This window comes from Homarus americanus, unplaced genomic scaffold (assembly GCF_018991925.1).
Source record: "Homarus americanus isolate GMGI-L3 unplaced genomic scaffold, GMGI_Hamer_2.0 scaffold36188, whole genome shotgun sequence".
Lineage (NCBI taxonomy): Eukaryota > Metazoa > Arthropoda > Malacostraca > Decapoda > Nephropidae > Homarus > Homarus americanus.
Window position 1 is genome coordinate 2,606,283 of NW_024718183.1, and position 21,211 is coordinate 2,627,493.

General features: G+C 38.0%; 1 protein-coding gene across 4 annotated transcripts in view; it reads left to right on the plus strand.

Moving 5' to 3' along the window:
- Window positions 1-21,211, plus strand: part of LOC121859250 (ras-related protein Rab-5C-like) — a 31,057-nt gene that overhangs the window by 4,924 nt on the left and 4,922 nt on the right. For all 4 annotated transcript variants that reach the window (XM_042356002.1, XM_042355999.1, XM_042356001.1 and 1 more), the window contains exons 2-5: window positions 13,961-14,133; window positions 15,125-15,276; window positions 15,393-15,609; window positions 19,178-19,299. In XM_042356002.1, coding sequence (XP_042211936.1) covers window positions 13,971-14,133; window positions 15,125-15,276; window positions 15,393-15,609; window positions 19,178-19,284 — 639 coding nt within the window. In that variant the 5' untranslated portion in view covers window positions 13,961-13,970 and the 3' untranslated portion in view covers window positions 19,285-19,299. The remainder of the gene's footprint in view (window positions 1-13,960; window positions 14,134-15,124; window positions 15,277-15,392; window positions 15,610-19,177; window positions 19,300-21,211) is intronic.

The window sequence follows — 21,211 nt, forward strand, 5'->3', positions numbered from 1 at the left end:
CTAATTTCTGGTGGTTTCATTTCATCTTTATTGATAAGCTGGTTTATCCATGAAACTTATAAATGAGTGCAGAAAAGAAAAGATTAGCTTAACATATTAAGACGTAAAGCATGAAGAAGTGTAAAGCCTTTATTCTCTAACCAGAGTTGAATACAGGGTACACATTTAACAACTAGCTTGCCTAATAAGTTTTCTGATTTGGGACCCAGGACACTTTAGTGAATAAGGTGAGATGACCTTGAAACTGTGCAGGTAGATACTCCCTGTATGACTTGTGAATTGTGAGTAGTCAGTGTTCTTGTTTGTTCTTAATTAATACAAGTTGCTAATAAACTGTTGTTGTTTATTTCTTACAAATACAGCTATATGTTCTTGTTGGAGTTTCATTGTCGTTATCTCTTGGTATGTTCTGTTAAGAATGCTGTATATTGTGTGTGTATTGTACTGTATACAATTTTAAAATGTAATGTAAATGGTACAGGTACCTGTATAGCAAAAATTTTATTATGCTTTCTGCAATCTTCTCAATTGGCCAGTTTTATAATGATGAAGTTTGTGGAATGTTTAGGGAGTTTATTGTTGTGCAAGTGAGCAGAAGAAAGCTTGCTGACCTTGAGACAGTCAGTTGACCATTGAAAGTAGTTTGGGCTGGATACACATAAGCACCTACATCTCTCCCATCCCCTATCTCTCCTTCCCTCCCACTTCTTTTACCTTTAAAAAATGTGAACTTTTAGCTGTCAGAAAGTGGGTTAAAATAACCAGTTCTAGTTGGTATTACCAGCCGGAACTTTTTTCTAGTTCTGGTTCAAGCCAGAACTTGAAATTTGAACTCCAGTGTATCCCTAATGTTCATGGCTTTTAGCAACTACAGTACAGTACAGTATTTATATTTCACCAGGACAAAATATTGGTACAGTACTCCACTCTTAATCCTTAAGTTGATGTTTTCTCTCAATTTCAATTTTTTTCATGGCAGCACTATTAAGAGTACAATATTGTACCGGTAGTCTCTTCAAGGTGACCTTGGTTGATTGGTAATTAGGGGTGGATTTATGTTGTACAATCTCCTGTAACATAACTTGGGGAGGTCAGATTAAAATTGAGCATTGTTAAGATACTGTACAGGGTTTTCACAAAGTCCTGTTCTGGTTTAAAAATTTTATTCCAATGAAACCAAAAGTTGTAGAATAATGCAAGCTTTTTGCATTTCGTTGCTTAACAAATCAAGTTTTATATATTCTTCAGTCCACCTGAACATATGCATGTTAATGGACCACAACACAATTGATGCAGTGCAGTACTTGTACTCTACTTCCTGGGTCAGATCCAGGATTTTCAGAAGGGTGTGGTCCAAGCATGCTGGTGTAGGGGGAGGCAGTGTTCCCCATCTGGCTTGGAATATTTTTGTTACTGCTGTACATTACTTGTATTTGCATTCTGGTGAAGTCAGGCATATATACTGTGTAAGTAAGGACTTGAAGGATACAATGCACCTCTATTATGTCCCTGAATACAATAGGAAGTCATTAGTCACACATGGTGTCACATAATACAAAACATGTGATTCAGTTTAATTCACTTACTACAGTTCTAGAAACACTAAAATTGCTGAATTAAGAGCAATTTACGGTAGAGTACACCTACAAGTGTTATTAAAACCTTTTGTGTTAAGAAAAAGATCTTATTTGTTTAGATACCTGTATTAGATTATTCACAGTTTGAAATGGTTTGGAAGACTTTGGAACACATCAATTAAATTTCAGTTACTATAGTTGTGAGCACTGGTTTCTGACAAGCTCTCCCTACATTACAATATATATTTGGGGGAGGGGAAAGAGGTGAGGTGGGAATGAAGATGAGGGGAGAAAGAAATAGGTGGGAGAGGAAAGGAGGAGTGGTTGGAAAAGGAAAGAAGTGAGGGAATGAAGGTAATGAGATAAAAGAGGGAATGGGGAGCAAGAAATAGATGTGATAGGAAAGGAGGAGTGGTGGGAATAAATTGAAAGGGTGTGGGTGGAATACATGGAAAGGAAAAGGACGTCCTACTATGGTGCATCGATTTCAATAAAATCTGGCCAGAATTTATTTATTAAACCACAACAAGCTTCTCATAAATAGTGTAATCTAATCATATTTTAATTAAACACTTCAATAACACCTTCCTGCAAAAGAACTGTGATAGTCTTAGTTCAGTATAGCTAAATAACTGTCAGCATTACAGTTGTTACCATTTAACATCAGTGATGGAACTAGCAGTGTATAGATGAGTTTACTATCTTTAAACTAAATTACAATTAACTTTTGATATTCATGCAATAATGAATGACATATGTACAATGAATAAAAATCCGAATCAAAATATTCAAGATAGCCTTCATCTTCAGAAACTGAGCAATACAGTACAGTCTCTCCTCAATTTACGACATACAGTCAGTTCTCGACTTACGACGGGGTTAGGGACCGACGACCAGGTCGTAAGTCGAAAATGCGAAAATAATACATAGAAAATCTAAAATGGGTGTCTTTTTCTTCTCAGCACCACGAGAACTCTCACTTTTACGCTTGCCAACCATTTTAAATGGAATTACAAAATTTTTTTTGTCAGTACACAGCGCGATCACTAACATCGGGACTTGAAAATACGTAATTTTAAAAATATTTTATACAACTGCGGCGGTTGTATGTCCGGGTGGTCGTAAGTCGAGTAGGTCATAAGTTGAGGAGTACCTGTACTGTATTCGACTTACGACAACCCAGACATACGACGGCCATGGTCGTATAAAATATTTTTCACATTATGTATTTTCGAGTCCCGACGTTAGTGATCGCGCTGTGTACTGACAAAATTTTTGTTTGTAATTCCCTTTAAAATGGCTGGCAAGCGTAAAAGTGAGAGTTCTCGTGGTGCTAAGAATTAGATTTTCTATGTATTATTTTCGCATTTTCGACTTAGGATCAATTCGACTTACGACCTGGTCGTCGGTCCCTAACCCTGTCGTAAGTCGAGGAGAGACTACTTAAATAAATTTGATAATTGAATTTATGGTAATGACTAAAAATGGAATAGAACACAAGACTTATGTGCAGTAAATCATTATCCAACCATAACATTCTCTATTGATTACTAGGAATATAAATAATAAAACTGAGTAATTATTGACTATCACCAACATCCTTGGCATATGTGCAGTAATGAAGGGTGAAAAATGATTATCAAACTACAGTATCTGTTCCACTTATTACTGAGCCAGGTCAACCATTTTAATGTTTTTGTTGTTTGTGTTTGCCATAATATGTGTATTAAGTAGAAATAATGGTGTTGCAGTGAAGTTCATATACAGTACAGTGAACCCTCACTTTACGCGGTTAATTCAACCCACGGCGGCCCGCGTAAAGTGAACAACATAACATATGGGATTAATTGAGATAAGAGACCGGGCTGACCCCCAAACTCAACTTTCTCAGTCACAATACCTACGTTGTAGTAAAAATAACTTCTTAATTTTATGATGGTATGCACACACAATTAATAATTAAGAGAAATATCAATAATATTAGGTTCTTTAACACTTACATTAGTAGAAAAGATGGCTGGGCACACGGGGATGGGGGGTTGGTTCCGAGGCAGAGGGCAGATTATTGTCCCTCACCTGTATCACTTGTATCACTATCCACCACAGGGGCTTGCAGGGTCTCTTTGTCAAACCCCTCTAAGTCCATATCCTCACTATCATTATCACTGACTTGGGCCGGCTGTGGTGGGTGGCGGGTGAAGAACTCGGTAATGTTTTGATGACTGGGCTACCTCGTGCGCACCCTGCTCGCGCCGCTCTCCGCGTAAAAGGGTACACACACCGCGTAAAGTGAGGGTTGACTGTACTGTATAATAAAAATACAGTGGGGTATGCTATAACGAATGGATTCTACTACGAATATTTCTATAACGAACGGTTTTACCTATAAAATTGAGAATGCTATAACGAACGAAATTCCTACAACGAATTTTTTTTTTTTTTTTACCATTTATTGTTTTTATTACAAGTATAATGATACTTTTTATTTCAGGGTTTAGCTTTTAGTTTATGCACTTACAATTTTATATTATATTTTCAGTGTTAAGTGGGTTGTATTTGGGGCCTGAACGATTAATCTCTATAATCTAATCTAATGCTATAACGTATGGTGGTCTTCTAGGAACCAATTAGATTCGTTATAGCATACCCCACTACTGTAATTGTAAAGCCAAATTATAATCACATTAATAAGTAGTTATTAATTAATACCAGAAATCATAGTAAGGAGACCCAAAGCGATAGATCTGTCTCTGACTTCAGTCCAATGGTTGGCTGAATACAGTGATCCTCGCTAATCACTGTTAACTAATTCACTCTTCCATAAGATTCTTCACTTCGGTTAACGAGCAAACCCTCGGTTAACGAATTCCTTACGAATTTTTCCCCCAACATGTTTTCGCCTGCATTTGGCTGCCCACCAGCTGTAGTATTAGTCAGGCAATACAGTAATCAGTTTTAGGGCTTAAATTCCTTACCATTTTAGTAAATATCAAGAAGGCTGTACTATTCAATAATTTTAAAAGTTTATAATAAAATTTTAGTAATTTTAACAATTATCAATATAATGCAAGTACAGTTCACGCGGATTGTGAGATTTGCAAGAAAATATTGATATTTACGATTATGTTATATAAATAAAGTCAAGTAACACTTACCACTTCAATTAATACTTTGTAGTGTTTCCTCTGCGCTTCAGATAGTCTTTTAGCCTTCGAGGAACACTGTCAGCAAGGTTTTGCAAGAGGTCAGGTGGCAAGTTAGCCCAGGTATCCTTGATGGCTGCCTCTAGCTTCGGGATTGATGATGTGTCAGCGTCGTGTAGACGACGCTTAACAAATTTTCTATTGGGTTAAAATCTGGGCTACTGCCAGGCCAGTCATTAAAGAAAGGTACCTCACAGTCTTTGAGCCACTGTATGACACTTTTAGCAGTGTGGCATGGGGCACCGTCCTGCATGAAAAGGCTTGCCTTAGCTTTATCAAATGATTCAGGTAAGAAATCACTGAGCAGTTCAAGATAGTTGTACTGATTCATCATCTGGTTCTTAGGGAGGATTACTAGTTCACCAACACCATAATACGTAAAGGAAGCCCAAACCATAAGCGAGGCAGGGTGCTTAACAGTCTTTACAGTGTACTGTGGGAGGTGTGCGTCTCAGTGGGGGGAGCGGTACACCCTCCCTCCATTACTACCAGTCACATTAAACGTAGCCTCATCCGACCATAATATACTCCTCCACGTCTCTAAATCCCACACTTCATATTTCTTGAAAAATTTCACTCTATTTTCCTTCTGTCTCTTTGTCAACAGAGGTTTACGGCGGGCACGAAAGCTCTTAAATCCCAGGTCATCGTGCAGGGCTTGTTGAACACAACGTAACGAGACGTGACTCAAAAGACGGGATTTCTCTCTTTCACTTCACGTGCTGTGAGTGAGGGATTGGACAGAACTTGTCGAGAAATAACATTAAGTGTCCGTGGAGACAATAATTTAGGCCTACCAGACTTAGGTAATGGAGCTGGTAACTCGTCCTCTCCAAGGTCACGGAAACGTTTGACAAGATTTTGAACAACTCGTAATGCCACACCAGTCTGAGCCGAAATTTCTCTCAGTACACGGTTCGCTTTGTACAATGCAATCACTGCTGCAATATCGTCTATTGTAGTAACCCTCCTGGACATCTCTGATGGCCACTATGTCGGGTTAATGCACCTTAAACTAGACAAAACATGGCCATATGGCACGGGAACCCGCACAATAAATCTTCCCCTCACAGTTGCCAGAGGCGTACTGACTACAAGCCGTGATGTGTTCTCAGTTGCCAAATGTCACCACTTGCCAACAAACCAAGCGTTTTGACATCTCGCATCCCAGGACAGCCTTCACAACATATGATCTTATTTTTGCTCGGCCCTATGCGATTTAATATTCCGGCAGACTGTATGTATGTATGTATGTATGTATGTATGTATGTATGTATATATATATATATATATATATATATATATATATATATATATATATATATATATATATATATATATATATATATATATATATATAAAACAAAGAAGTATGTCTGTGTGTTTGTTTGTTTGTGTGTGTGTCCGCACGAGAATCTCGGAAACTACTCTACCGATCCGTAGTGATGATGGATGGTGTTACAGTGGTCCCTCGGACAACGAGCACAATCCGTTCCAGCAGGTTGCTCGTTAACCGAAAATCTCGTTAACCGAAACCATTGTTTCAATGGGTTTTTGGGTAATTGGTTCCAGCTCATCGAAAAGTGCCAAAATTCAACAAAAAAGGTAGAAAAGTTCACTTACTTTGAGATGTGTATGTAGAAGGCTCCTGGATGATGATGATGTGAATTTGAAGTGGGAGGTGGAGGAGGAGAAGGGAGAAGAGAAGGAAGTGGAGGTGGAGGAGAAGCATTTTACTGCTTCTTGGAAGGTTAGTCACCTTCCATGAAAATGTCAGGAACCTCTGGACTGACAGATTCTCCACCATGAACATCCTCTCGCCTTCTTGAAGTGGAAGGCTGAGGGATAGCATCTTGTTCCCTCTGCCTTTTACTGAAGAAAGTGTCAATTGTGGTCTGTGGGGCATCTGTCCTCCTCACCATTAACTTATGTTTAAAGAAGGAGACCACTGAGTCCTCAACATGACACAAAGTTAGTTCAGTTTTTTCCACTTCTGGGTGCTTTGAAGCCAGTTCCCTGAACTTCTCCCAGTAGTAAATCACATCTTTCAACTGTTTAGCTGACATATGGTCATCACTTTCAATTTCCTCCTCACCACTGTCAGCCTCTACCTGTAACATCTCATCCAGTTGCTTCAAGTCATCAGGAGTAAGTTCCTCCTCATGAGACATCACAAGCTCTTCCACATCCTCCTCCTCCACTTCAAGGCCCAATGACTGACCAATGGACACAATCTCCTGGTCCAACTCTGTTTCTTCCTCAAATCCCTCAAAATCATGGACTACTGATGGCCACAGTGCTTTCCATGAAGAATTGAGGGATCTAGTGGAGGTGGAGACTTCTTGCCATGATGACACAATCAATTTTACAGCCTCCAGGATGTTGAATTGTGTCTTCCAGAACTGTTTCAGTGTCAGTTCAGGATCATTGGAAGTTGCCTGATGACACCTCCTAAACATTTTCTTCATGTACAACTTCTTGAAGTTGCTGATCACACACTGGTCCATTGGCTGTATGATTGATGTAGTGTTGGGAGGCAAAAACAACACTTTCACAAAGTCAAATTGATACTCCAAATTTCTGGCAAGGTCAGGGTCATGACCAGGAGCATTATCCATGAGGAGAAGAGCCTTTAAAGAAAGTTTATTGGTGGTTAGGTAGCTCTTGACAGAAGGGCAAATCACATCAACAGCCCATTCATTAAAGAGCTGTCTTGTCACCCATGCCTTACGGTTGGACTTCCAATAAACTCCAAGCTTAGTTCTTACCATTTTCTGTTGCTTGGACACCCTGGGGTTTTCAGAGTGGTAGACAAGCATAGGCTTCAGTCGGAAATCCCCTGAAGGATTGGCACCAAGCAATAGAGTGAGACGGTCTTTCAAGGGTTTATGCCCAGGTAAAGAGGCTTCATCTCTGGTGATGAATGTTCTTTTGGGCATCTTTTTCCAGAACAGCCCAGTTTCGTCCACATTGAACACTTGCTGTGGAAGATAATTTTCTTCTTCCATCAGTTCTTTAAATTCCACTAAAAACTTTGCTGCCCCTTCCTTATCAGCACTAGCAGCTTCACCATGCCTAACAACACTGAAAATGTCACTTCTTTTCTTAAATTTTTCTGACCAGCCTTTGCTGGCCCGAAAATCTTCAAATTCTGTGCCTGAAGAACCAGGCTCTTTCACAAATGAATTCAGTAGAAACTGAATCACCTTTCATCTGTTTTTCCCTAATCCAGATGAGAAGTAACCTCTCAGTTTCTGCAATTAGGGATCTACTTCTAAGCACACGTGTAGATTTGTCTCTCACTTTCACTTCTTTAAATTTGTCTTTCTGTGCAAGAATTGTCGACACAGTTGATGTCGACATGCCATATTCTTTGCATAGCGCATTTGTTCTAATGCCTTGTTCATGTTTTTTTTTATGATTTCCTGCTTGGTTTGGATTGAAATCACTTTTCTTGATCTCTTAGGCCCCATGCTGGATTCAAACAATGTCAGCACGTGTTTTTAAAGTTTAACTTGTTGTAAATAAAGAATATTTTCTTTAAAATAACACTGCACTGTGCTATATATTGTCAATAGGTAAAATAAATTTCAAAATGACCAATAATTTGCTTGGAAACACAGAAAAAAAGCATTTAGTTGAAGAGCGTCTCAAGCAAGGTGTTACCTCCAGTGAAAACAGAGAGAGACTAACGCTTGTTTGCTGTGTTAAGAGGCTGGATGCCGCGCATTAAACTAGTCGCTTTACCTTCAATTATGTTCAATAATTGTTAAAATGACTAGAAAATTTAATATTAAACTTTTAAAATTATTGAATAGTGTAAACTTCTTGATATTTACTAAAATAGTAAGGAATTTATGCTCTAGAACCGATTAATGTATTGGCGGACTAATACTACAGCTGGTTGACCGCCAAGTGCAAGCCAAAACTTGTTGAGGTTGGCTCATAAGAAACTCGTTAACCGAGGGATTGCTCGTTAACCGAAGTTCAGAATCTTATGGGAGGTAACTTGTTAACTGAGGCGCTCGTTAATCGAGGGACCACTGTATATAATGCAGTGCAGTGTTGATTTAAAGAAAATAATCTTGAATTACACCAAGTGAACTAAAATTTTATGGGTGAAATGGCGGCATGAAGCATGGGGTGACTTCTCTTCCACCCCAATGCCTTGTCTTCTCCCTTCTCCTCCACCCCCATTCTAATTCCCATCATCATCATCAACCAGGAGCCTTCTACATGCACACCTCAAAGTAAGTGTATTTTACTGCATTTATTTTTAGTTTGCATGTAATTTTCGGTGAGCTGGAACCAATTACCCAAAATCCCATTGAAACAATGGTTTCAGTTAACGAATGACCTTCTGGAACGAATTGTGTTTGTTAACCGAGGGACCACTGTATATCCTTGATCACTCTTCTCATGCCTTCGGTTATTCTTGTGTGAATTGGTTCAATGTCAGCAACTGAGATGTGGAAAACTTAATCTTTGACATGACCCCACAAGAAGAAGTCTAAGTGTGTAATATCAGGAGACCATGGAGGGCCAGGACAGACCCATCACATCCAGTCCATCTGCCAGAAAAGTTCTTGTCAGGGAAGTTACGCATAATTAAACTCTAATGTGGAGGCAGACAAAACAATGAATGGTTGTACGGTGACACATAAGCTTTCTCCTGTTTTGTTGCCATCGTAATTCAACTTGGATTACAAACTGTAAATCAAGGGAATAAAACCCATAGGTGAGCAACAAGATGCAAAAACCTGTATACAAGGGGGTACATATGTATATACAGTACATGGAGTATATATATATATATATATATATATATATATATATATATATATATATATATATATATATATATATATATATATATATATATATATATATATATATATATATATATATATATATATATATATACTATATATATATATATATATATATATATATATATATATATATATATATATATATATATATATATATATATATATATATATATATATATATATATATATATATATATATATATATATATATATATATATATATATATATACACACAGCTCATATATACTAAAGATTTGGTCAAATTATGTATTTTCGAGTCCCAAAGTCAGTACACAGACAAAATTTTCATCTGTAATTCACTTTAAAATGGCTGGCAAGCTTAAAAGTGAGAATTTTGTGGTGCTTATTTTTTACCTGACCTGACTAGTCACGTCAACCCCTTCTCTTAAGCTCCTCTACGTGTGTGTTGGTGTGGGGATTAGTGGATGACATCATTATGACCTGACCATGTTTTAAGGTCACCCTGTATATTTAAGCCTCTCTCTGTCCATGTAATCCAGTTGCCTCTGAAGATGTCTTGAATAAAGACGAAAGCTAAGGTACTCCGTTGTTTCCCATTTTCCGTGTGATTTTATCAAGATAGATATATATATATATATATATATATATATATATATATATATATATATATATATATATTACAGCTAGACCCCGACTTCTGACAGGTTAGGGACTAAATCCAGGTCGTACGACATGGTCATCGTCCATAGATAAAAAAATAAAAAAAAATAAAAAAAAATTCATTTTTTTTTTATTTAAAATCTACAATGAAATACAGTACACTAAACGTAAAAAATAATGAGGAACGGATACAGTACAGTAAAAGTAATAAATAATGAGGAATGGATACAGTGTGACTGAGCACTTACCTTAAATGTAGTCAGCTGAATGCACACGGGGCCCCCATGATTTTCTATTTACAGGATACATGGAGACTATTTTAATTGGAAGAAGCAGAAGAGGAGACAGGGCTGGGTGGGTCATCAATGTCGCTTCCTTCAGACAGGTTTATGTACTGTGGTAACTTTCTGGTTGAAGGTATTGGTTCATCTTGAGGGAGTGAAGAGGCAGCACTGTTGGGGCATGAGGAGCCAGTACTGGGGGACTTCTTGAAATAGATGGACAATTTAGACTGCACAGTTTGCTTTTTCTTTTCATTATAAATTTCTCTGTAGCAAGCAAGTGCATCTTGGACCATTCTGTCAACTTTGGCATAACGCTCATAATTTTGATCCATGTCATCAAACATTTGCATTCCTTTATTAATTGTAGCAAATGCCTCTGCCATATGTTTCACTGAAAACTTTTTGGGGGGTGCAGGCTCTTCTACATTTTGTCTCTCTTCTTCCTCTGCAACTTTCTGTGCATCTAGTTCAATAAGATCCTCGTTACTGAGCTCTTCTGCTACACTTTCAACCAACTGTCCAACATCTTCAGTATCAATTTCTAACTCCAGCTGTTTACCTAAGTCCACTATCTTGTTACTAATATCCAAAATAACTTCATTTTCATTAAATCCTTTGAAACTGTGCACATATCTTTTCAGGATTTTCTTCCATATTCCATTCATGCAATGTTTTGTAACCTGATCCCATGCTGTACTAATGTTCTTTATACATGACAAAATGTTGTACTCCTTCCAAAACTGTCTGAGCGTTTTCTCACCTTCAGTAGCAGCAACAGCCTGAGCGAAGGTCGTGCGTAAATAATATGCTTTAAAGGCAGCAATAGCACCTTGATCCATGGGTTGGATGATAGAGGTAGTGTTAGGTGGAATGTACACTACCTTAACATCAGGGTGCATGTCGTCCAGGTGTGGTGGGTGTCCCGGAGCATTATCCAAAATCAGTAAAATCTTGAATGGAATCCTTTGTTGCAGACAATACTCCTTGGCTCGTGGAATGAAACAAGTCATGAACCAATCCTCAAACAGTATTAGGGTCATCCAGGCTTTCTTGTTACTGCGATAAAACACTGGCAGTGTGTGCTTGCTGACATGTTTAAAAGCCCTGGGGTTCTCTGAATGATAGATCATGAAGGGCTTTAGCTTGAAACCAGCAACATTCCCCCCCAACAGAAGTGTAATTCTGTCCTTGAATGCCTTGAATCCGGGCATTTTTTTTGCCTCTTTGTGGATGTATGTCCGCTCAGGCATGCGTTTCCACAATAATCCAGTCTCATCCACATTGAATATTTGCTCAGGCAAATAATTCCCTTCCACAATCACATCATCTAACTCCTCCTTAAAAGCTTCGGCAGCACCAACATCGGCACTAGCTGCCTCTCCACTCACCTTAACATTGTGTAGACTGTAGCGTTTTTTAAATCTATCAAACCACCCATGACTTCCTGTAAAGGTTTGATCACATTCATCTCCTGCCTGCTCCTTCAGGCTTTGGAACAGGCTTCTTGCTTTAGCCTGTATGGTTAGAACACTTAAGGGTACACGCTTCTGTATCTGGTCTTCTATCCATATCACCAATAATTTTTCCATATCGTGGATAGGACCTTGTCTTTTCTTTGATATTATAGTTCCCTTTATAGGTGTTGTTCCTTTCACTACTTCACGAATACGTTCCTTGTCCTTCAGAATAGTGGATATAGTCGAGTGTGAGAAACCTAGGTCGCGTGAGATTGTTGCTACTGTTTTTCCATTCTCATACTGTGTTATTATCTTCAGTTTCATCTCAAAAGTAATTGCCTGTCTCCTTTTCCTTGGAGCACCACCAGCACTCTCACTTTTACGCTTTCCAGTCATTATAAAGTCAATTAAATACGATAATAACGAAAGTTCACAGCGCGATCAGTATAGGATACGATAGCCAAACACAAACAAAGCGCTCCAATGAGTGAGTGTACCCACGAGGCGACCCAAGACACCCCTCCCTCTCGCCCGGGACGGAAACGTTTCGGTATAGAAAATGCGCGCGTCATTTGAAAAAAATTTTGGTCACGACGGTCGCAGTCGTATGTCCCGTATGGACATACGGTCAAAGCAGGTCGTAAGTACCAATGGACGTAAGTCCACGTAGTCGTAAGTCGGGGTCTAGCTGTGTATATATATATATATATATATATATATATATATATATATATATATATATATATATATATATATATATATATATATATATATATATATATATATATATATATATATATATATATATATATATATATATATATATTTCATTAGCCCAATAAACACGCGGACTTCTACATACAATCAACACCTCAACCCGCCAAGATTCGAACCCACGGCCCACGAGCCCATGACTATGACCGGGGAATGCTAACCGCTGGACCACCAGGATACTATAAGCAGTCCTAGACTATGTTATATTTCACACAACGCCTGTTCAACGAGCTTATGGCGCCGTGAACCTCTAATGGGGACTACCCGTATCACGTAGGTGGTCAGAGTAACGTTTTACCAAATCCGGCTTCGAAACACGAGGTTCCATATATATTTCATTAGCCCAATAAACACTCGGACTTCTACATACAATCAACACCTCAACCCGCCAAGATTCGAACCCACGGCCCACGAGCCCATGACTGTGACCGGGGTTCACGGCGCCATAAGCTCGTTGAACAGGCGTTGTGTGAAATATAACAGAGTCTAGGACTGCTTATAGTATCCTGGTGGTCCAGCGGTTAGTGTTCCCCGGTCACAGTCATGGGCTCGTGGGTTCGTGGGTTCATAATATATATATTATAATTTTTTTTTTTTAATACAATTTAATACTGGAATAGGACTCTATAATTAAATACTTTTATGGTGTAAATTAACATGTGTTTCTTTGAGAATTTTGGGGTCAAAATGAAAGTTCAGTCATCTTATATGTGATTTATTAAAGAATTAGGAATTGCATTTGGTGTTTTGTTTACTTGTAACAGTTAAAGAATTTGATCTTCAAAACTGCTAACATATTGTGTTTATAATACTGTATAGTAATAGCTGGCCTTCCTTTCTTGGGTTTCTAAAATAACTTGTGGCTGAGGACAGCAGGTTCCTGTGTACCAGGTGAATCATGTGTGCACTTTGCAGGTTTCCAATTATGTGAGTTGGTTAAGCATGGCTGCTCAAAGGACACAACTATTAATCCTGAAGAAAAGGAAAATATATACTTAATGCATTGATTTGTTTATTATTTATTGTTTAAATGATACAATAAACATCAATTGATTTTCAAGATACAGGAAACTGTCCTGTGGATTTTTGCATATTATCTTTGTTACAACAAATGAAGGTGACAAAGTTATTTAGTGTACTATTAATGTAGTTCAAAACCAGAGGAAATTCAAGTGTACTTTTCTCTCCAGATAAGTGAGGATGGCACAGAGAGGAGCTGCTCAGCGACCCAGTGGTGGCGGCCAAGGCAAGATTTGCCAATTCAAGCTGGTGTTGTTGGGAGAATCTGCAGTTGGAAAGTCCTCTCTTGTTTTAAGATTTGTTAAGGGTCAATTTCATGAATATCAAGAATCTACTATTGGTGGTAAGTGCCCATTTTATTTATTCTATACAGTATTATTATGGTTAAGTTAATGACTCAACAACTTATTTAATGAGTAAAAGAATAGCTATTAAAGAAGGGGCTTTGATTGACAAAAAAATTTGTACTGTTAACACATTATATAGTACGTACGCATAATTAAATTTGGAAATGAGGGGTGCAGTACTTGATGAGGTCTTGATGATTGCATTTACAGGTACATTTTGATGTATACAGTACAGTACTGTATACTGCTACAAAAAATAAGACCTTAATATTAATTGATGGTCTATCACTCGTGGTTTTGTAATAATTGGTTATCATGAAAAGCGGTAACAAATTGGTTTTAGACAATGTACAGTAGACCCTTGTCATTAGCAATTTCGACAATTCGCGGTAAGCAGATGGTGTCTAGCTTGCGAGCCTTTCCCCTCAGCACAACGAGTCACACCATGCAGCATCTCCCGTTGTACTTTCAAAACTTTAGTGTTTCTGTGTGAAATGGACCCTAAAAGACTGCCTAATATGTCAGTGCAAGTGGAGTGAAATATAAAAGGCAGAAGTCAGTGATGACCCTGAAAAAGAAAGTTGAATTATTAGATAAGTTAAAAGAGGGGATGAGTGCTGTCACAGCTGGTCAGTTGTTTGGTATAGGTATACAGTAGTGCACCAAGGTAGTGTAAGTTGCTATTCACGGTTTTGCCTAATCACGCCATTCCTTGGAACCTAATAACAAGGGTTTACTGTAGTTAAATTGTTGTTGTCAGAAAGGATAGGGAAAAGTACATAGTATGACTGAAGTAGACACAAGAGAAGACTAACTTGAAGTGTACAGTAATTTGAATCACATGAAATAGTATATTAAACAGTGGTATAGAAGTAAAGTTGGTGTCTTGGGGGGGAGGTGTATATTTTGACATTTTATAACCATTGTTTTATAATGCATATTTTTTTGTATGTGACATATCATTTAGAGGTATCTTATATTTTGCAGCGGCCTTTTTGACGCAAACAGTATGTTTGGATGACACTACAGTAAAATTTGAGATTTGGGACACAGCCGGGCAAGAAAGGTACCACAGTCTAGCTCCTATGTATTACCGTGGTGCTCAAGCAGCGATTGTCGTCTATGATATCACAAATCAAGTAAGAGAATGATTGTTGAGGCTGTGGTAAATTTTATATTATGTGAGACTTGGCAATAGTTTGGGTTTGTGCACTGATTTCTTAAGAAAACAATTCTAATTGGATTTTATTTACAGGACACATTTGGTCGAGCCAAGACCTGGGTGAAGGAACTTCAACGACAGGCATCCCCCAACATTGTGATTGCTTTAGCAGGCAACAAAGCAGATTTAGCCAATAAAAGGATGGTGGAATATGAGGAAGCTCAGACGTATGCAGAAGAGAACTCCCTGCTTTTCATGGAGACGTCTGCTAAGACTGCTATGAATGTTAATGATATTTTCTTGGCAATAGGTAAGATTTCATCTCGTTACATATGTACAGTATACTCTCGATTTAACGGAATCCGATATAACGAACTCTTGATTTAGCGTAAGGAATTTTTCCGTTATTTTTCACTCAATTTAGTGAGCTAGTTTGCTAAATCAAGATTAATTCCTTAAATATGCTCAGCATCTCCGAATGGGAAGGTAGAAACTTGGTTAAATTCAATAATAATAAAACTCGGTATTTATCGATTACACTTTCCAAATTAGATGATCTCTCACCAATCACATTTCAGGACGCAATCATTCTGCCAGGTTCTAAAATAGACATACTAGGCCTCGCCATTTCCTCTAATATGTCATGGAAACCACGTAACCACAACATTGCTAAAGCTGCCTCCCGAAAGCTGGGAATGCTGTACAGATGCCATAGCTACTTCACTCCTGAGCAGTTGCTTCAAGTTTATAAGGGATTCATTCGTCCTAACTTGGAGTACTGCTCTCATATCTGGGGTGGCTCTTCTTCTGTCTGCTGTTTGAGTGGAATCAAAGGCATTTCATCTTATTGACTCTCCTCCTTTAGTTGATAATCTTTCTTTCCTTTCTCTTCTCCGCAAAGTTGCTTCACTCTCTCTCTTTTACAGGTATTTTAACGGGCAATGTTCTGTGGATTTGGCATCCTGTGTACCACCGGCAAGTCTATGGGCTCATAACACTTGTCTTTCACGTGGTGCCCACCATTTCTCTGTGGCTGTCGGTCACACTAGAATAACCCGTTATAGTACATCCTTCTTTCCTCACACAGCCAAACTGTGGAGTGGTCTGCCTTTTTCTGTGTTTCCATACTCACAATCTGTCTCACTTCAAAAAGCTGGTTCTCCGGCATCTTCATGGTGTAGATTAATATAACCTTTTTCTTCTCTATTTTTAATTTCTTTTTCCTCTTATCCTCCCTCCCCATTTATGGGTTGATGACCTGTGCCGGGTGGGCTATTTCCTGTAAAAAAAACCCTACGGAGACACCTCAGACACATGATATGTACATAGAAACATTATTCATGACTTACCTTAAGCTATGAGGTTTGGTGTTTGTTTTCAATTCTATAATTTTCAAACTTCCCAATTGGTAGCTGCACTCACTTTTATTTTCTCCCCCACACCACTTCCTTTCTGAGACTTCTGAGAGACTTTCGGCATGATGTCTAAGCACAGTACAGTCGACCCTCATTAATTCGGACCCCTTTAATCCGGATTTTGGATAATTCGTACAAAATCTGAACTTTTTTTTTTTTTTTTGTAGGAATATTACCTACGCGGACCTTAAGCTAAAATGCTGGTCCACCCACTGCTGGGATAAAACACCAGCGTCTTTTTGGTTAAATGTAACATCTCCACCACTAGTGTGGTGGAGGGGGGGATGCAACTTTTAGCTTCAGACATGAAAAATATTTACCATTTACTGCCAGTAAACAATGGAAACATAAAATATGTACCAATTAGTAATGAAAAGTTGTGCAGTTCCTTCAGCAAATGAAGCTCACCAACTTACAATAGGCTAAATTACCTTACAACGTGCTTTCAGTAGTCTATGTTGAAGTTCTTAGCACAGGCTAACTTATCATATCATATACGGTATCACAGTTCTCATTGATCTACAAAAATACCGGTAATAAAACCCTTTTTGATATTTCACACTTAATATAGTACCCGGTAATCTACTTCAACCTCCTATTGTTTACATCGATGCATGACGCACCACCAGCTGTTGAGTATCAGCTAGACGGTACACGTGTTTTTCGAATCGTTTTCAGTTAAAAAACTGTTACATCACACGTATATTTTACCTAAACTGCGCCTGATTGAATATATTCTCGGAAATAAATAGTAGTTTTGCTGAAACGTGATGTATTTTAATGTAAAATAGGATAAAATACATGACGAAAACAAAAGATTTTACCTAACCTTCCGATGTTCAAGAGAAGTTACTCGTTTTTTTAATAGTTTTTGGTTAAAATACTGTTATATGACGATGGTATTCTATTCATACTGTGCTTGATATAATGCATTCACGGAAATGTAATATTTTTGCTGAAATGACGTACGTATTACAGTGGAAAGTGGGATAAAATCGTGACAAAAACAATGAATTTTGCTTTCTTTCGTTCAAAAGATGTTACCATAATCGCTTTTCGATTGGTTTTCAGTTAAAAAAACTGTTGTATTACAATAATATTCTATCCTAATTGACTTGAATAAATACTACGATACCATGTTTCTGAATATTTTCATTAAAATCCATCCAAATCATTTTCCTTGTCATCGTCTGCAGCACCAAACAGCTTCTCCCTGTCCTCTCCTTGAACAGGGCTAGAGGGTACGTGTTTTTCGAATCGTTTTCAGTTAAAAAACTGTTACATCACACGTATATTTTACCTAAACTGCGCCTGAATGAATATATTCTCGGAAATAAATAGTAGTTTTGCTGAAAGGTGATGTATTTCAATGTAAAATAGGATAAAATACATGATGAAAACAAAAGACTTTACCTAAGCTTTCGATGTTCTTGAGATATTCGTTTTTTTATTAGTTTTCGGTTAAAATACTGTTATATTACAATGATATTCTATTCATACTGTGCTTGATATAATACATTAATGGAAATGTAATATTTTTGCTGAAATTACGTACGTATTACAGTGGAAAGTGGGATAAAATTGTGACGAAAACAATGTGTTTGAAATATAATGCAATATTAACCCCTAAATCGATTAATTCGGACATTCGGCTAGAACGGACACCCTTCCCCCCCTATTAGTCCGAATTAACGAGGGTCGACTGTAGTTAGTTGATCGAGAGGTAGCAGTGAACAACACACACACACAGCGGCGGCAGGACACAGACTGAGCGGATGTTAACAAGCCCTATGAGCCAAGCAGCTCATTTGGCGAGGAATTTAATGGAATCAAGTTGATTTAGTGGAAATTTCGATTTAACGGAAAGAGGTGGCTCGAATTAGTTGGTTAAATCAAGGTAATACTAGATATCAGATTTAATGAGTAATAGTAAATGTGCTTTGGCCTTGTTTAACTCAGAAATAGATTATTTATTTGGAAGTTTTGGAATTCCAGGTCACAAATGTCAGGGTTTGTGGGTGCCTTGTCCAACAAACTATTCACTTATTGACTGTACTGTACGTGAGTTGTGTTATTTGCTTGGTTATGAAAAGTGACTTCAAGATTAGTTCCTCATTTTTATAACTGTTCACAATGAGTAATTTGTGCTTAATGATTAACCAGATCCAATTATCTAACAATAATAAATAAAGTAACTGTATTCACACTATACTGTAAGTGTAATACTGTAGCTCAAAATGAGGATAAAGAAATATCTGCAAATTACCAGAGTCACAAACTTGGGTTTGGGGACTACCTGCTTGATTTTTACAATGGGTTTTTGCTGTAGGGGATATATGTTAGAAAGCAAGATTCAATTTAATGTGAAGCTCCTCATGTGTTGAATGAGAAAAAATTAAAATTTGATTGTAGTTCATGTGATATTGTATGTATTCTGTACTAATTATTTAATACAATTTTCAGCTAAGAAACTCCCAAAGAGTGACAGTAATGCCAGTGGTTCTCCTAGGGGTGATGTAAGCCTGTCAAATAACCAACCAGCACAGGGTACTGCTGGCTGTTGCAAGTGATCACCTTTTGCACAGGTAAGGAAGTATTGACAACATATTAATATTCAGTATTATAAATTTCTAAGGAATGGTGGGTGTAGATGCATCAAGAAAGGTAGGGAAATTATTTGACATAATCTGTTCATTGGAGGTATGGCAGGTGAGTGGATTTAACATTTTCCGCCTGACACAATGGTTGCCAGTTCAATTTCAACAGCAGGCCACTTGCTGGGGTGCCTCCAGTTGACCCTACTGCAGATTGGTTAACAACTTTCCCGTAAGGGAAACAAAGGCAATAGAGTGTAGTGCCAGCTATGCTGTCTCCTTTCGTATATTCTGTATCGTCATTGACTTTGATGGACTTCCTTAAGCATTCTGTATATATGTAATATGTATAGTTGTATACAGTGCCAGATTTAGACCTGTGGAGGCCCATGAGCAGCCTCTTGTGGAGGCTCCCCCCTCATTATAACTACCCAAGAGGGTGGGGTGGCGAGTGAAGCGAGCCTAAACATCTGGGAGTTTCGGGGCTGTAAGTCCCCCGGGAAAATTTTGAAATTTGAACACTTCTTTGGAGAATTTTGAAGCCATATGCAGTTATATTGAGGAAATTAGAACATTGAGAAATTTTTAATTAACTGTATATTTATAGACGAACATGAATTTTAAAGAATGAAAATAAAAATAATCCAAATGAATAAACAAATAAATAAAATATTGTAATATGTGGAGGCCCCTGGGCAGCTGCCCACTTTGCCCACTCCTGAATCCGGCCCTGGTTGTATACACATACATACCAGTAATGTAGTTAGACCGTCCTTTTATGGATCACCTGAAGACTAGCCCCCGAGTCCTTACTTAAAGTTTTGCCCCCCCCCCCCCCTGCTTAACCAGGCTGATGTTTGACCACCTGAAACTATATTGGGGGGGGGGTCTAATCTTCAAGTGGTCCAGAAAGGCAAAAATTGTAAACAGTCTTGTTCGTAGTCAGTTTTGACTTCATTACTGATACGTACAGATATACATGGATACTACTGTCTTGTGGTTACCCCTCGTTACCGGGCACATACTTACGACACCATGAGAAACAGAGCAGTACAGTATTGCACTTCTGAGCTTTGTAGTAGGATACCATTGTTTGTATCTGGACACACTTGCTTAAGGCTTAGCTTATGGCCTGCAAATGCTGAATTTTGTGAAAACGGACATTAGTTTCATAGAGCAGTGACTTACCATGATCGTAAAGCCTCTGTAAACCTTACAATAAATAAAAAGAGAGTACAATACTATTGTATAAGACATGCTGGTGTGTTACAAGCACAAGTAACACATCACCATGATGTGAAGAAGTCATGTTATTACCCCAGTACAGTACATTACATCACATTTTGAAACAGAAAGATTTATCATTTTGCATTATTATTCTTACCTGAGCACAGTAGTTAATCCATGATTAAGTTAATACTGATGTACCAATGCAGTGTTAACTACCCAAGTACACTACTGTAAACTGGTGTGCTAACATCACATACTATCTCAACCCTTGTGAGTGCTCCGCCAATGCTCATCATAGACCTGCTTCTCACTAACCACTCTGAACACCTTGGTTAATACCGTATATACTCATCTATAGGGCGACCCTGATTTTTTACCAAGAAATCATTAATTTATGATATGCCTCGTGTATAGGTCGACCCAAGTTTTTGAGGGTAATGGAACAACAAATTAGGGTAATAAAGCACCATATTTTATGGCATATAAAACTCATTTCAGAAAACCTTCACTAAAAACACTCTACGTCCTATAAACTGAGGCTTGCCGTGCCTGAAACACCGAGTGCAGAAGGCAAATTGTTTACCATTTATTATTACGGCACTTTACACTGAAACGCGGGTAGTTTCAGCAAAAATATTGTATATTTCCATTCAAGTATTTATTCAAGTCAATT